Source organism: Malus sylvestris, chromosome 14, assembly GCF_916048215.2.
Source record: "Malus sylvestris chromosome 14, drMalSylv7.2, whole genome shotgun sequence".
NCBI lineage: Eukaryota > Viridiplantae > Streptophyta > Magnoliopsida > Rosales > Rosaceae > Malus > Malus sylvestris.
In genome coordinates this window covers 15,486,131-15,502,011 of record NC_062273.1, presented here as the reverse complement: position 1 = coordinate 15,502,011, position 15,881 = coordinate 15,486,131, and the positions used below count along the sequence as shown (strand labels likewise).

The 15,881-nt window shown below is 38.6% G+C and overlaps 1 protein-coding gene across 2 annotated transcripts; it reads left to right on the top strand.

The window, feature by feature from the left end:
* Window positions 1–5,930: 5,930 nt before the first annotated feature.
* LOC126600600 (AT-rich interactive domain-containing protein 2-like) lies at window positions 5,931–9,332 on the top strand. Of its 2 annotated transcripts, none has more exons than XM_050267184.1 (3): window positions 5,931–6,173; window positions 6,265–7,403; window positions 7,968–9,332. In XM_050267184.1, exons 2-3 carry the CDS (start codon window positions 6,504–6,506, stop codon window positions 8,835–8,837), a joined length of 1,770 nt encoding a protein of 589 aa, XP_050123141.1. In that variant the 5' UTR covers window positions 5,931–6,173; window positions 6,265–6,503; the 3' UTR covers window positions 8,838–9,332. The 2 variants fall into 2 exon arrangements, with proteins under 2 accessions (XP_050123141.1, XP_050123142.1); XM_050267185.1 differs by lacking the exon at window positions 5,931–6,173 and having other exon boundaries at window positions 6,226–6,343; window positions 6,511–7,403.
* Window positions 9,333–15,881: the final 6,549 nt, after the last annotated feature.

Sequence of the window (15,881 nt, the reverse complement as noted above, 5' to 3'; positions counted from 1 at the left end):
TTCCCATTATCTTCATTTAACCATTAAGAGTACATGTTACCCAATTTGAGTTTGAGGAATGACTAGATTAAGCGAAGGAAGACAAAAAAGCAAAATGAAAAGGGTGACGTTATTTACACATTCTTGGGCAAAGATAATCCTTTCGAGAAAAATTTACTTATAAAAACGCTTTGATTTGGCCTCCAAATACTTTAAATTTGAAACGCTTTTAAGTCAAGATGGTCCTTGAGATTGACATAACTCGTTAATTTAGTCTTAGAGATTTGAAATCGATAAAAGTGATCATTGGGTTTGTCCACCATTAGATAAGGACCAAAATAACAAAAACACCCTCAATTTAATAAACAATGAACCAAAATGATTGGACAAAAATTACGGGTATTTTTGTTATTTTATTCTTATTTCATGGAGATTTTCACATAATAACCAAAATGATTGATAGTGTCATGCCCCGATCCTGAGATACGTCCAGGATCGACACGTGACGTCACCACATACTTGTACATCTATCATGTCCCGCCTCCGAGACATGAACAACACAAAAATCCAGGTCCAATAATGTAGTAATTTTTTTGTTTACTATATGGCTAAATCTAACCTTTGTGTTAGACTGCCTACGTACCCTTAGACGGAATCAAGTCATTCGTAGTTCACTATTCAATAGGCCTCGACAATTATCATAGTACTTTCTAGCAGAAAAGTATAGAATTCTAGAATCAATTAATAGGACTTGACAAGCATTGATTCCAGTTTCTTAAAGCAATCAATTCATGACCAAGGTTGTCATTTTGTCATTCACATGCATCACAATGTTTTCAAACCCATATTCACGATCATAGCAAATAATCAATTCAATGACTCAAAGATGCATAATTTAACTATGTTAATTAATCAATAAGATCAAGTATCAATTCACGAAGCTTAATACAGCAAATCCTCATATTTCCCCTACTTGGATTTCAAGCAATAACATTGTAACTCTAAGTTACAAACACAAATGTCTACCATGAGCAATCTATATTCGCTAGAATCTAAGGTCTCGAACTAACTCAACAAAACCAAACTAGAAAGTGGTCGCCAATCACGGAATTATCAATCAGTCCATACAATTCTAGGCAAGCTGTGAGCACCCATCACGGATGTACCAAGCATGATCACATTTAAAATATGTATGGCCCCTATTGCGAATATACCAAGCAGGACCATAACCTATAGCTCTAGGTAGTGATCACCCATCTTGGATATACCAAGCATGATCACTCCTCTAATGCATATGGTCCCCCATCGCGAATATACCAACAAGAACCATAGCCATAGTCTAATCGTATAGGCAGTGATCACCCATTGCGGATATACCAAGCATGATCATCCTTGTAATACGTACAGTCCCTCATCGCTAATATACCAAGCAAGACCGTCTTCTATAACTCTAAGTAGTGATCATCCATTGCGAATATACCAAGCATGATCACTCCTACAATGCGTATGGTCCCCCCCCCCCCCCCCCAATCGCGGATATACCAAGCAGTCACATCTCCTATAACTCTAGGTAGTGATCACCCATCGCAAATATACTAAGCATGATCACTCCTACAATATGTATGGTCCCCCATTGCGGATGTACCAAGCAGAACCATAAGCATAGTCTAATCGTGTAGGCATTGATCATCCATCGAGAATATACCAAGCATAATCACCCCTATAATACGTACGGTCCCCCATCGTGGATATACCGAGCAAGATCGTCCATGTACCACACTGCTTCATGGTGCAATAGTATGATCAGACATCAAGCATCATACATTCTACGTCATACAATATTTCATCATAGATTGCCACTGTTAATCACATACTTTAACAATTCCATCCACTTGACAACAATTATCCAGTCACACAGATATACATGTTCTACGATATAACTCAAGTATGGTCCTCGACTCATTTACTCATACTAACAATTACAGTTTATCATCACTCTCATCTAGAAGCCAAATAAACATGAAACTCCTTGTAAACTGTCACTTGCATGCAAACCAAGGTGCACATCCCTAGGATGACCCGTTAACGGGAATAAGTCCACTAACTCTATAGGGTTTCAATTAATACTAATTTCAGTATTTAAAAGCTACTCGGAAAATTTGACCCAAAGTCAACCCTCGGTCAACATGGCCAACCATAGGGTCGACAACCCTACGTAACTCGATTCGGAAGATCTACCCACTGGATTCCCAATCCATAACTTCCTAAGAGTCTCAATATGTTTCTACAACAACATATGAAAACTTTGTAACAAACCAACGATCGAATCTCCGCCAATCATAAATTTAAGTAGCAATCAACGATTGGTTCTATAAACGTATGAATTCATTTCTGGAAGATCGTATGCCAGATTTTCGATATGTAATTTCTAATATTCTCAGCTATTACACCCAACGACATATAATAATTTTGTACCGATCTAACGGTTGGATTTGATGTCAACTACAAATGTCAATAATCTAAGATTCGTCAATCCGAATGTTCAATCCAGAAGATCCGTACATCAGATTTCTAATCCGTAAGTTGCTAATGTATTCAAATAATACGTACAATAACATATTATAATTTGGTAACGATCTAACAATCTGATCATTGACTACCGTACAAGGGTCAATAATCCAAGATTCTCCAATTCAAAAGGTCCATACATTGGATTTCCGATTCGTAAGTTCCTAAGGTTCTCAAATAGTACGAACAACAACATATTAAAATTGCATAGGGACGGTCGGATCGACCTCAATTATGAAAATCGAATGCGCGGTGGTTCTAGCAAACGAAAACCAAATTTTCTGATTAGCTCCAAAATTCACCAAACTTCACAGCATGTAAAACAAGTCTAGGGGAGAAATTTTATACCTGAGCTAACCCCCAAAGGTGGTCGAAAAGTGGTGAAAACCATCGAAGAAATCCCAAAGACCGTGAATGACACACCCACAACACACGGCCATTGGACATTCGACGCTCGATCAGAACCCAAATTGTTATAACCTGTACCTTAAAATATTTTTTTTCTGAAAATATGACCCGACCAAAATGCCCTTAATGGGTGTCTTGAGTAAATACAGACTTTTCAATTAATTTCTACTTTCTCAGATTTTCTTATTTTATCATATTAGGTTGCTTATTTACGAGTGCGTAGGCGAAGGCAAAATTGAATTCAGAGTTGTGGAAGTTAAGTTATAATTTTAAGTTGATGAAGGGTATTATCATAGTTTCAGTTAAATATATTTTAAGTGAGAATTACCCTACTCTGATTTTCCTCCCTTCTCACTTCTGCAACTCATCTTCTTTCTCGAACTCCGATTCTCTCTGTCACTCTCTCTAAGCCACTGAACACCATCACTCCCGATCACCATTTTTCCTGACCAGAACCAACTCGAAACCACCAATTCACCATCTAGGTAACCTATGGAGTTGAAGGATGGCTCTGCATATCCAATCCAATGACGGGAAGGAGCTAAACAGAGGGCTCCATATTTCTCGGTGAACGCAAACTAAAACTAGACACTCCGACTGTCAATTTTTACTCAGAAATCTTCTCATTCGTTTCAAGTACCCTTTCTAGTCCCTATGAACTTAGATCAAGCTACACTTTCGAGGTTTTAACCCTTATGAATTTCTGTTTGCATCCTCAGTGTTTCCAACGAGGAAATCCAGTGGAACCTCGGTGAAATCTGAGAAAATCGACCCTAGTTACCAAACCTTAGTCCTTGGCGAATTTCCAGACTTCATGTGTGAAGTTCAAAGTCAAAATCGAAGGGTTTAAGGTGGTGCAGCATCTGATTTCTGTGCCCAAACACCGGCGAGTCTCACCGATGTAATCTCAGTGAACTCGATCAACACGAAGCTTATAGTTAGCACTCTCTTTCCTTGAAGAGGCTGGCTACCCAAGGAGAATTTAGTTGGCAATCTTCTTCTCCTAGGTCACTCATCTTCTTCCTCAACCATCCTTACTGTCGGAACTTAAATACAGTCCGTAAGTTTAGTGTTTGTAGTAGTAGGTGGGGTCGGTCACTTTTTCATTTTTCAAAACTAATAAGGGTATTATAGGAATTTAAAATATTCATTACAAGCTCACTCCGCTCTTTATTAAAGCAACTTACATGCTACTTTTAAAAGCAATAAAAGTTGATGTCTAGAGGTCATTTAAATAAGCATGATGTTTTATTTTCATCAATTTTTTTTTTTTATTGCTTAACTTCAAAGTGAAACAATGTTTGGTGAAATTAAGCTACCAAACATGGGTGATTTGAACATAGGGCCTATATATTCCTTTTGGGAATTGTTATTGGCACTCCAAACTTTCTATACCAAATAGATTAACCTTTCGAACTGCTGCTTAATCCATGGGCAGGCAAGAGACAACCTGGCGAACTGAAAAACATCTTAATTTTAGAAAAAAATATAGATTTGTGAAGAGTATATAATGAGATTTTTTTTTAAAGTGCCAATTACATCTTTTTTTTTTTTTTTTTAAATCTGCTAAGATTAGTAGATTAAACCAACCCTTCCATATCACGTGCCAATCTGTAATTTTTTAAATATATTTTATTAATTTTGAATATGTTGTCAGAGCTCTTACCGCGCCTTGTCATGCACGTGCCTTTAACCCTTCCGCTTTAGCGCAAGTGTTGTATGGCTATACTCTTGAATTAAAAATCAAAAGTACAATAGAAAACGTAAATAATGTCGTATATCCTTATTAACGGTTATTTAAAGTTTTGAAAGCCAATTAACTCGAAAAATAAAAGACGGGATAATTCTATATAGACGCATCTAATTTTTAAATCCCCAAATCCACCAATTTCAAAGAATAAGAACAACTCCACTGTTGGAGTTTGCTCAGGGGACAGGCAAGGAAAAAAGGCCCTAGAGGCCGGGCTGTGGACTCCAGCGTGGGCGAGCCCGAGGGACTGTGGAGGCCTGAGCAGCGGGCCTGTGAGGAATTGCCAGCCCGAGAGCCCGAGTGGATCTGATGCAAGGCGACGTCAGTCATAATATAAAATTAATAAAAATATTAATATTAATAAAAAAAAGTAAAATTAAAAAAATTGTAAAACCCAGCTTCGAACTCAACGGCTCTAGCTGGAGTTCGTCGCCGAGGTGATGAACACCCACAGACAAATGGCAGAGATGGGTGGCTGAGGTGTGGGAGCTGCTGAACTTGAAAAATGGCACAAAAAAATGGCAGAGATAGATCACCGGAGATCAGGACCGTTGATGGAGGCTGAGGTGGGTGGGATGGTGAAGATGGAGGAAGAGAGGCGGCGGTGATGGTGAAGATGGAGGAAGAGCGGCAGCGGTGAGTGTGGTGAAGATGGAGGAAGATAGGCGAGGAGGGATTGGTATGTTGGGGGCCGGGGGGGGGGGGAGACAGGTTGAAAACTAGGTGTGGAGGGGGGGTGTTGCGAGCTTGAAGAAAAAATGGTGCGTTGGCACCATGTGAAAAGAAGAAAAAAATAATAATAAAAAGGTTTTGGAATGGTGTGCTGCACCATATGAAAAGAAATAATAAAAATAATTTTTTAATAGAAAATAGTACAACGAGATCGATTAAAAATCATATCCGAAATTATAAATAAAATTATTTTGTATTATTTATAAAAAAAAAAACTAATATTTTATTACCTATTGCCAGGGCTATTGAAGTGCAATGGTGGAGATACAAAAGTCTATTGCCTGAAGGATTACTGTTCATTAAGACAATTACTGTTCACTAGATAGATAACATAGTGTATTACGTGGGGATGACTCTAATGGTGGAGTTGCTCTAATATCGCGAAACAGAAGTAAAAATGAACCTTCTATTTCTTTGGCCAAAGAAAAGGAAAAAAATCAACCTTCTATTTTTCCACTTTAATCGTACTGAAGTTTCCTGTTTTACCCCTTTTGCTAAGATCAAGATGAAAACCCAAGGGAACAATACCATCTCCTCCCGCAAAGTTTGCGAACTGAACGGCCTCTACCGTGCCGTCGTATTCGTCCGCCAAGGGTCGTCGTCGTCGTAATCTTCCGCTGGCATCGTCTTCCCAGGTTCCTTCCTCCGCCAGAGTCAAAGCAGAGAGAAATAGGGGTAAAACGGTCAGAATGGTGTGTTTCCATTTCACGTTGGAGCTCTGAGGGACACGTGGCTGGTAACGTCACCCGCTGTCCTTTTTTTTTTTTTTTAACGTCTTCTGGAGGCTTTCCTGTGCTTTGTTCACTCCCTCGTCTCCGCCTCCGCAGGACCGCAGCTCTGCAGATTCAGGAAGGTGGTTGCTTTCCAAAGCCAAAACCAAAAAGAAAGCAACCCAGAAATGTTCAGGTAACAAACAACATTTCTGAAACACTCTGCAAATCAAATAGGGCAAAGGGTCTCACACCCTCTGCCCCAAAATTTGAAGTCTTTCAGTTTCTGTTGGGTTTGAATTTGACTTTTTGGGACAAAGATTCTTGTTGGGTTTTCATTAGTCAAATCGAAGTTCATGGCAGGATGGTCATCCTTAACAACTGGGTTTGTCTTAGATTGCGTCGAAACTACTGATACATGTCAGAAAGATGGTGTTTTTCCTGAAACTAATGATGTTGGTTCTGTAAAAGATGGTGTGGATTCTGATGAGGGTGATCAAAAGGGTAGGCTGAGATGTATATTTCATCAAGTCTTGGCTGTTTTTCTTAAGGAAGTTGGTGATAGAGATGGTGTTGTTAGGCCTGTCCCTGCCGTGATTGATGATAGGCAACCTGTGGATTTGTTCAAATTGTTCTGTGTGGTGAAGGATAGAGGTGGGTGTGATTTGGTTTCGAATAACAGTTTGTGGTCTTTTGTTGCTGTTGAACTGGGTGTTGATCCGGAAGTAATGTGTTCTGTGAAATTGATTTACTTTAAATATTTGAACGAGCTGGAGAAATGGTTTACGGAGATTTGTGGAACTAGGAGCTTGGGAAATGGGGAGTCTGGATGCAAAGGGAATTTGCATCCGTTGTCTTCGGAGTTGGAGAGAGAGTTTAGAGGTTTGTTGTCGGGTTGGCCCGAGCAGAAGGGAAAAAGTGATGGAGAGGTTCATCTAGAATCTGGAGAATGCAATGGTGATGATGACGAAAAAGTTTGTAATGACGATCAGAACGATGTTATGATATCACTCTCTAGTCTCAATAAAAATGAAAATGATCGTAAAAGAAAGCGAGAATCCTTAGTAGGAATGCTGAATTGGGTTGGCCAGATTGCAAAGCAACCAAATGATCCTTCAATTGGAGCAATACCAGAGCCAACTAAGTGGAAAGAGCATAGGAGCGATGATGAGTGCTGGGTGCAAGCAATTAGAGCAAAAGAGGCATTGCTAATAAGAAGGAATGTTAATTCAAAGACTGAAGAATATCTCCAGCAGGTACATTTGTTTGTTTGTGTGTTTGTCTAAAGAGTTTTTCCTTTTGCTTCTCGACTACAGCCATTTCTTGAATTTGACATGCATAGTATAGTTAGTCTTTCGAGTATACTCTTCTTGCTTCGTAACTTTTATCTTATGAAATTAAAGAGTTGTTGTTGTATCTTTAAAAATTTTAAGTTATTAATGAGATGATGAAAATCATCCCCTGTGATAATTTGCCATTGTTTCTGCCTCGAGTAAGTTAACCTCCACAATATGATATCATCATCCACCTTAATAGGGCATTGCATTAGTTTGTAATCTGTGTTCTGCTAATATACTTTTTCGGGAACTGCATGGCACTCGTAAACCTAAACAGGTTTGCAGATAGTTCACACATCAACCCTACTTAATTCAGCAATATCCACTCTTTGGTCCGGTGCTTCTGGTTCATCAAGTTTGTCTAGCTATACTCTTCCTTTTCCTTTTCTGCTCCAATTTTTGTTTTCCTGGAACTGTGAATATTCACATATGAAATTAAATTAGTTTCCAATTTTATAAACAGATCATGGTCTAAACTTGCAGAAGAAGCTCAAGACGCATCCATTGTTGTTTGAAGATAATATTGTTGCTGGTCACCAGTGCTCAGGGAGGTTACGATGTAGTGAAAGGCTTCCTCATTCAGTTAAATCTCGCTCATGCCCTTGTTGCCATAAAAAAGAGGTGGAAAACGATTCTGTGGAGCAAGCACCTGCAGAAGTTGATTTATTGGCCACTGATACGGCATCTGAGGATAATCCCCGCGAAAAGGATGTCTCTGTAGGCGCTCACGCTCAAGCTGATGTCCCTGAATGGACTGGTGTGGCTTCTGAAAGTGATGGTAAATGGCTAGGCACACGGGTGTGGCCCTTGAAACATGAAGAAGACAGCCTCCCTAATGAAACAGATGCCATTGGCCAAGGAAGACAAGATAGTTGTTGTTGTGGATTTCCAGATTCTGTTGCATGTTTCAGATTTCACATTACTGAGGCTAAGATGAAATTGAAGAGAGAACTTGGTTCCTTGTTCTATAATTGGCGATTTGATCGAATGGGTGAGGAAGTTTCTCTTCGGTGGACAGCTGAAGAAGAAAAGAGATTCAAGGATTTGGTAAAGTCAAATCACTCAAATTCTCCTTTTATTGAGGGAAATAACTCAAATTCTTCTTCCTTTTGGGATAGTGCATCCAAGTGGTTTCCTAGAAAAACACGGGAAGATTTGGTCACCTATTACTTCAATGTGTTTCTTGTCCAGCGCAGAAGTTATCAAAATCGTGTCACTCCAAAACACATCGATAGTGATGATGACGTAACAGAGTTGGGATCTCTAAGTAATGGTTTTAGGCGTGAGGTAGTCGAACTTTCAACCAATTCTCTGCCATGTTCCCTGAATCAGAAGTCCACTGATTTTGACTAGATATAAAATCTGTCCCTGGAGTTAGAGAACCGGCCTGGAGTTTCAACCGCTGCATTAACATATTAAATGGGGATGCAATTTTCAGGGGTGTGTGTGTCGTTGTGGAAGCAGACCTGGTGGGATTAGTGGTGACGCCAGAGGGTAGAATTGGTGGAATGCGCCGAAGAATGTTGTTGGTACTCAACAAGTGTCTCCAGCTTTCATTTTGAAGAACCATGCTACAATTTTGGATGGCTGCATCGTGATACTGTATCTTATACCAGGTTCTATAACCTTGGATACAACTATAGAAGTAGATAGGGAAACATGAGAGGAAGAGACACAGAGTTGTCAAGTTTTTTGGGGCTTTTCTTTTCCTTTCTTAGAAAACCTTTTTTTCTTTGTTGTAACTTCTGACAGGTTTTTTCTTTCTATAAAAACTAAAATTAGCATATGGAACTAAATGTTGTGACCCTTTGCCTTTCAGTTTTAAGTGATGTGATTTTGTCTTTGCCATTCTCGTTTTGGTTCTCTCTCTGTTCCAACACAAACGTGTCGGTTATACTTAGGCGGGAGCCTTGTGCACTGGGTACGACCTTTTTAGATGTTAGATTAGTCACCGACGGGATTCGAACCCATGATATTTTCTGAAAGTCCTCAACAGGACGAAGTCTTTATTTACTTCTTCTAATTATCCTTACTGGTCCTAATTAAGTTCGTATACATAGAGTTGTTCCAAGAGTTAACTGCTATATATAAGTTTGATGTTTTGATTTGGATAAATTTTGTTCGGTTCCAGAGAAAATGCAGGAAAGTGTTGCCTGATAAGCTTAGCAGCAGGTCTGGTCACCGTAGCTTCATCGAATTCACAATCTAAGCTCTAAAGAGTTGAAACTATCCCATTTACGACATTAGCGTCTGCGTTGAGATTCAAAGGGTTATTCATGTTTCTTTGTTGGCAGCAGCGTCTTCCATGGTTGCTTATTAACCTTACTATTTAAGTACACTGGAGGCATCAAAAATTCTTCTCGTTGCATATGCTGCTATGGACCGTCCATCGCGATGATTATGATCCATATGGAAGCAGCCGCAAATGGAAGGCAGTGTTACTGTTTTGACTAGGACTGAGATACTGTAGTATTCTTATATTCATATCTCATGAAGCACGGCTTACAAAGATGCAGGACGTGACCGTGATCATGACCGCAGATGATCACGGAGCTATTCACGTCGTAGGTTTCAAGACAAGAGATCCTTATTCCAGGGACTGCCGAGGAAGATGACGTTCTCCATATGGTGGGAAGGTGGATGAACATTCGGACTCGTACAGGAGGCACAGGGAACGCTCCTTGTCAATTGGCAGAAAGTTAGAAACTCTAGATGCAGAAAACATACCCAAATGCGCTTTTGACCATCCCCTGCATATTTGTTTTACACCTACATGTGGGGCTTTGGGATCTTTAGTCCATTTTGCCCTTTTATTTTCGAGACGAGCTTGGCTCCTAAGGAGTTACTCCTCAATTCATTTTTTATTCGTTTCACAAGACTTTGTGTTTATGATCGGAATTGTTTATATAATAAATCATTTTGTAAATATCATCTTTATAAAAATTAATTAAAACTAAAGTCGTTTACTTAATCAATTGTAGTAAACAGATAGACGGTCCATAATGCTTTACGATTTCGTTCATTTGTTTTTTTATATAGTTTGATGATTAAAGGATCTTGTATTTTATTTATTTTTTGTAGAAATGATCTTGATTTGATAGAGTAATTTATAATATTAACAGTTCTGACCATAAACTCGAAGTTTTGTAAATCGACCACAAAATAAATTAAACTACTCCTCAACCGTTGAGGAGCCAAGTTAATTCCTTTGTTTTCACCAAGCATTTCTGCAATATTGTTATACACAATTAACAATTTATACAAAAGCGACACCTATCTCGTTTGCTATTGTTATGGCAGCATTTAACGTAACTTTCACTAAGCTTGCAAGTGTATATATGTCGTGTTTTTTTTAACATAAGCTATGTTAAAATAATCTTGGTTTTCATAAATCGCTAATCAATTTTCTTTTTCTATTTGAATTTCAATATTTATTGTAAGTGAGATATTTTAGATCTAATTCTCTTCAGAGATCAAGTTGAACTACATTATTATGACTAGCGCATTGTAAGGCTTAACCCACTTCCCTATCCCTAGGACAGATACTATCGTTTGTTAAAAAAATAGAAGTTCATTTTTGTTGGTAAATGACATGTTTAGCAAAAAGAAATGTGGAAGTTTTATTACACAAGCATATGGTATCTATCTAACTCATGTGACGGATTACCGGCGGTGTCCTAATATTGCAAAATGATTCACCAAGAATTCTGTTCAAATTATTTAGCGACTGATGTTGTCAAACTTTGAATTCTGACTAAAAATTACTTAAAACTTTTTATGCAACATCACTCTTAGACCAACTTTAATAGTTGGGGATGAAGCTTTAACTTTTGGGCTTAACTCACGCCAGCCCACTCGCCCAAATGATTTGGTAGGTCCAAAAGGAATTAAGCCTTGCTAAACTCTTTAGAGTGAATCCAGCTTAAAAATATTTTTTCTCTTCGAGACTTATTTTAGCTCAATAGTTGAAAATGGTCTTATAGTATTGCATATCAAGGCTCTTAAATTTGACAAATAGGAGCTAGCAGTAGTAGATCCAAGAAAAATTATTCAGGGGTCATATGTTAAAAGTTCACAAACATTCTTAAATGTATAATAGCCTTAAAAATTAAACCGTAGTTTCATTATTCATAATTTATAAAACAAATAACAATAAAAGTTACAATTGTCCACGACACGTTTTTATATTTTGAAAACGCTGCATTATAGTTTCATTATCAATCGAAGAAAAAACACTGCTCTCAATATAAACAATCATACTATTACTCAACCGTTGACCTTCCATTCAAAATTACGCAATGGACTTTTCACAATTCATAGAAGAAAGGTTCTCTTCACTGAAGCAGTAACAGCCAGTAGAACCAAACACAATGTAATAAGCAACTACACATGATTATATACTATATTTCACCTCGTCTCAACCCTTTTTTTATTTTTTTTTGCAAGACTACCAATTCCTTTCAATTGAGAAAATTCACTATTCAAACTCATATCAATAATATAATGCCCACGTTAATCTTGAAGTGCCAAGAGTTGACAAGAAAAAAAATTCATTTGGATAAAATTGAGCAAAACAAATTAGCTTTTGTTCATCAAAAGTCCAAAATGAAGCATTCGTGTGATGACCCATCCCTAATTTTCCATGTAATTTTATCCTCAAGTGTGTAAAATGACATTTATGCCCTTTTTGGCAGAAGTGGAACCTGACGTGGACGTAGTTATTCGGCTTTTGAATTATTTTTCTCGATATCATAATTAATTAGTACTCGTTGTTACCATTGCGTGAGCGTGACTTAGACCTAAATCAGAGTTGTAACGAAAAAGTTATGTTTAGTTAAAGTGCGTTAACAATGGGTAGATTTGTACACGTGCGTGCTAATTATTCAGTATTGGAAACTACTATTTTTGATAAGGCGCGTTAGATTTCGTGTGATTTCAAATTTGTACAAATCTTATCCCCTTCTCTCTTTAAATATGTCTCGTGCCCTATTCTCCTTCACCAACCAATCAATCACTTTCCCACATTTTCTCACCCAATCAGACAACTTATCTCTCTTTCTTCTTGACCAATCAGAAAACCTCTCTTTTTCTCTTATTCTTCTTCTTCTTCTCTCACTCCGAGCCTCTCTCTTCCATGTGCAACACAAAGAATCATCATCAAACCTCACAAGATCGACCCTTAAATCACCACTATCATGCTCCCCTCATGCTCACGAGTCCATCTGTACGAGCCGATCTTAAAGTGGTTGAGTTTTGAGTGTCCAACTCGAAGTTCCGACTCGAGTGTAGATTTTTCTAATGATTTTCCGTTCGAGTTGCACGGTTTTGGAAGGTTTGGAAACATCTAGAAAACTCTCTGGAGTCCCTAGCCTAAGTTCGAAGTGGAGCCATTGTGAAAACACATGGTTTTAAGACGACTAAAATAGGTCCGAGACTTTTAAGGCTTTTTCAGTCTATTTCCGTCCACTTTTTGGACTTTTGAAAGGTATAAACTTGTTCTCCTCTTTTTGGGCTTCATTTCAATATAAAGTACGTTGGAAATGGTTGAGAAATGAGGAAGTTATGAAGTTTTAAATTTTTTTTCCAGAAACCAGCAAAACCAAATAGTCGCGGCGAACTGCGGACGACGGAGGACAACCGAAGAAGAAGGAGAATATTCCGTTAAAGTTAACGCAATATTCTGACGCCATTAAACTTAACGGAATATTCCCTAGGGTTTCTATCAGTTTGTCAGGCATGTGGGTGTGCATATGGTCATGACCTGGCGACGCGTGGCGATGCGCGAGGACGCGTTCGGCTTTCGAGTGGTGCGTGGTTGACGCTATAGGTCCATGACATCGAGTAGAATGTTTTCATATATTTAAACCTTCCATTTGAGCAAACTATGGGGGATTCTCTTAGCCTTTTAATGTATGTCCTAATTAATTAATTAGTATAGTTGTTTCACATATAGGTGAGAATTACCTCGAGGAGGTACAAGGACAAGCAAGGCTAGGAGGCTACAATTCGACCATGTATCAGTGAGTGGGCATTTGTTTTTATATATTGTTGATGCACAAAATCAGCGAAGACTTTGGTACAACAGAAAGTGTCAGGTTTTGTGACCTTCGCTTGGTTGCTTGGTTGCTTCAGTCACTAGTGAGGATAAGTACGTAAATGAATAGAGACAGAGAAGCAAACACAGGATGTACGTGGTTCACCCAGATTGGCTACGTCCACGGAGTAGAGGAGTTCTTATTAGTAGTGAAGGGCTTACACAAGTACAAAGGATCAAGCTCTCAATTTAGTGAGTTCTTGTGAATGATTTAACACAAAATGGCATTAGGCAATATTGTGGGGGAATGACCCCTATTTATAGAAAAACTTGTAGCTTTGTCACATTGACATGTGTCATGTTGTGATTGGTTCTTGATGTCGACACGTGCTGCGCTCTGATTGGCTTCTAATCTTGACACGTGTCGAGTAGTGATTGGCCTCCTGGTCGGAGGGGAACTCTTCCTTGACAGTATAGCGTTGGCCGGTGCTCGGTAGTTTCGGGATTGGTCAAGTATGGTACAAACAGTGCTCCCCTAAGTTCCCGAGTGAGGGAAACTCCTCGGTTGGGGACTTGCAAGATCCAATCCCTTGAGTAATCACGAAACTTCTAAGTACCGAAGTGTGGTCTGATCTTCATCTGCCCTTCTCTGGAAGTACCTTTCCTCCATCCGGGAATGGTGTATTTAGCTGATGTTGACGCACAAGGTAATGTATCAATTTCGATGCGACCATAAAGATCTTGTACTGTGGGATATGCCACACCGATCTCCACCATGCTAAGAATGACTGGGGCATCACCATATATCCAGTGCATCACTCCGACGAAAAGTTTGTCACCGACATCATCATCAGCTTCACCCTCGTGGGCCGGGACACCACTTCGGCTGCTCTCACCTGGTTCTTCTGGCTGCTTTCGCAGAACCCATATGTAGAACAAGAGATCTTGAAGGAGATCAACGACACGGCGTCGTCTGAGTTAGCGGCGGGAGGAGGTCACGACGAGGTGAAGGAGATGGTGTACACCCACGTGGCGCTGTGCGAGAGCATGAGGCTGTACCCGCCGGTTCCCGTCGACAGTAAACAAGCTGAACATGTGGCAGCCATCTCTTGCTCAGGCCATGGAAGAGCCTACTTGGACGGCCTGATTTCTTGATGGAAAGGAACCTGTTTCATGCAGCTAAAAGTGCAATTCTAGTAGCTGAGTGGCATAGAATGGGATCACTGGACTATCGGTTTGAAGGAGATGTATCATCATGGAAGAGCATTTCATGCCACAAACCACACCCACGAAGAAGATAAGTGGTTGTCAGAAACTTTATATTTCTTTATGTTATTTCTTAATTATTCTATAAATGGTGCCAGCTTTACTTTGTTTTGTCTGCCTCAATGGTTCTATAAGTGCTGCCCATCTAAAAAGATAAATTTTATTATAATCATTTGATTATTTTAACACAAAAAACAAAGGGAACGTTACATTATATGTTGGAGAAAGCAACAAACCATATATTATGGCACCAAAAGCATTAGTTAGTAGTGACTCAGCAACACATATTTCGAAATCCATTTTTTCTCAGCATTTGATTGATTACACAATGGCCAAACTTTCATCATGCATCCCATTTTCTGAAAAGCTATTACAAATATTATTATTTAATATTACAGGGTATAATATATACCCATTATCCATTTGTCTAACAGAAAAAAAGCCACGGTAAAACTCAAGATAAGAGCACTTTTATTATGAAGTCTCTACTTTTCACTTTGATAATGTCGGCCATGAAATAAATATAATTATGTTTTCTCAATATCATTGTTTATTTAATATCTTATTATTTTATTTGTGTCATGATGACTAATTATAAAATAATAATTTTATTATTTTTTATGTCATGACACATGATTTATACACGTTATTGATTTATACAACATGTGATTTATCAAACAACTAAATAAATCATTTATTCATGATTATATATATATACACACACATTTAGGCAATACCTAATATATTGTTGATATATGATACAAATCATTTACCACACGACTGAATAAATTATTTATTTATAGAAGAACATAGTACAATATTTTGCCTTGATAAACTTTGTCAATTTGATTTATTCATTATACGGTCGTACTTATACTGTCATTTATTGTCAGGAATTATTGAGCAACTAGGTCCACTGATTAACGTTGTTGCTGATTAACGAGGTCTATCAACTTATAGACTGATGAGCCACGTGCTTGTGGTGATCTCTTGTCTGACCGGACATCCACTTGCTCGGACATTCACTTATTGGGATACCTATGTGCCTGGACCCAACTCGATGACCCTACAGATAGTCCCAACTCGATGCCCCTACG

What these genes read in the sequence shown, in the direction of transcription:
- LOC126600600 (XM_050267184.1), top strand. Translation starts at nt 6,504, where the DNA reads ATGGCAGGATGGTCATCCTTAACAACTGGGTTTGTCTTAGATTGCGTC. An exon ending in CTGAAGAATATCTCCAGCAG is followed by an intron (nt 7,404 to 7,967) that starts GTACATTTGTTT and finishes CTAAACTTGCAG; the next exon opens with AAGAAGCTCAAGACGCATCC.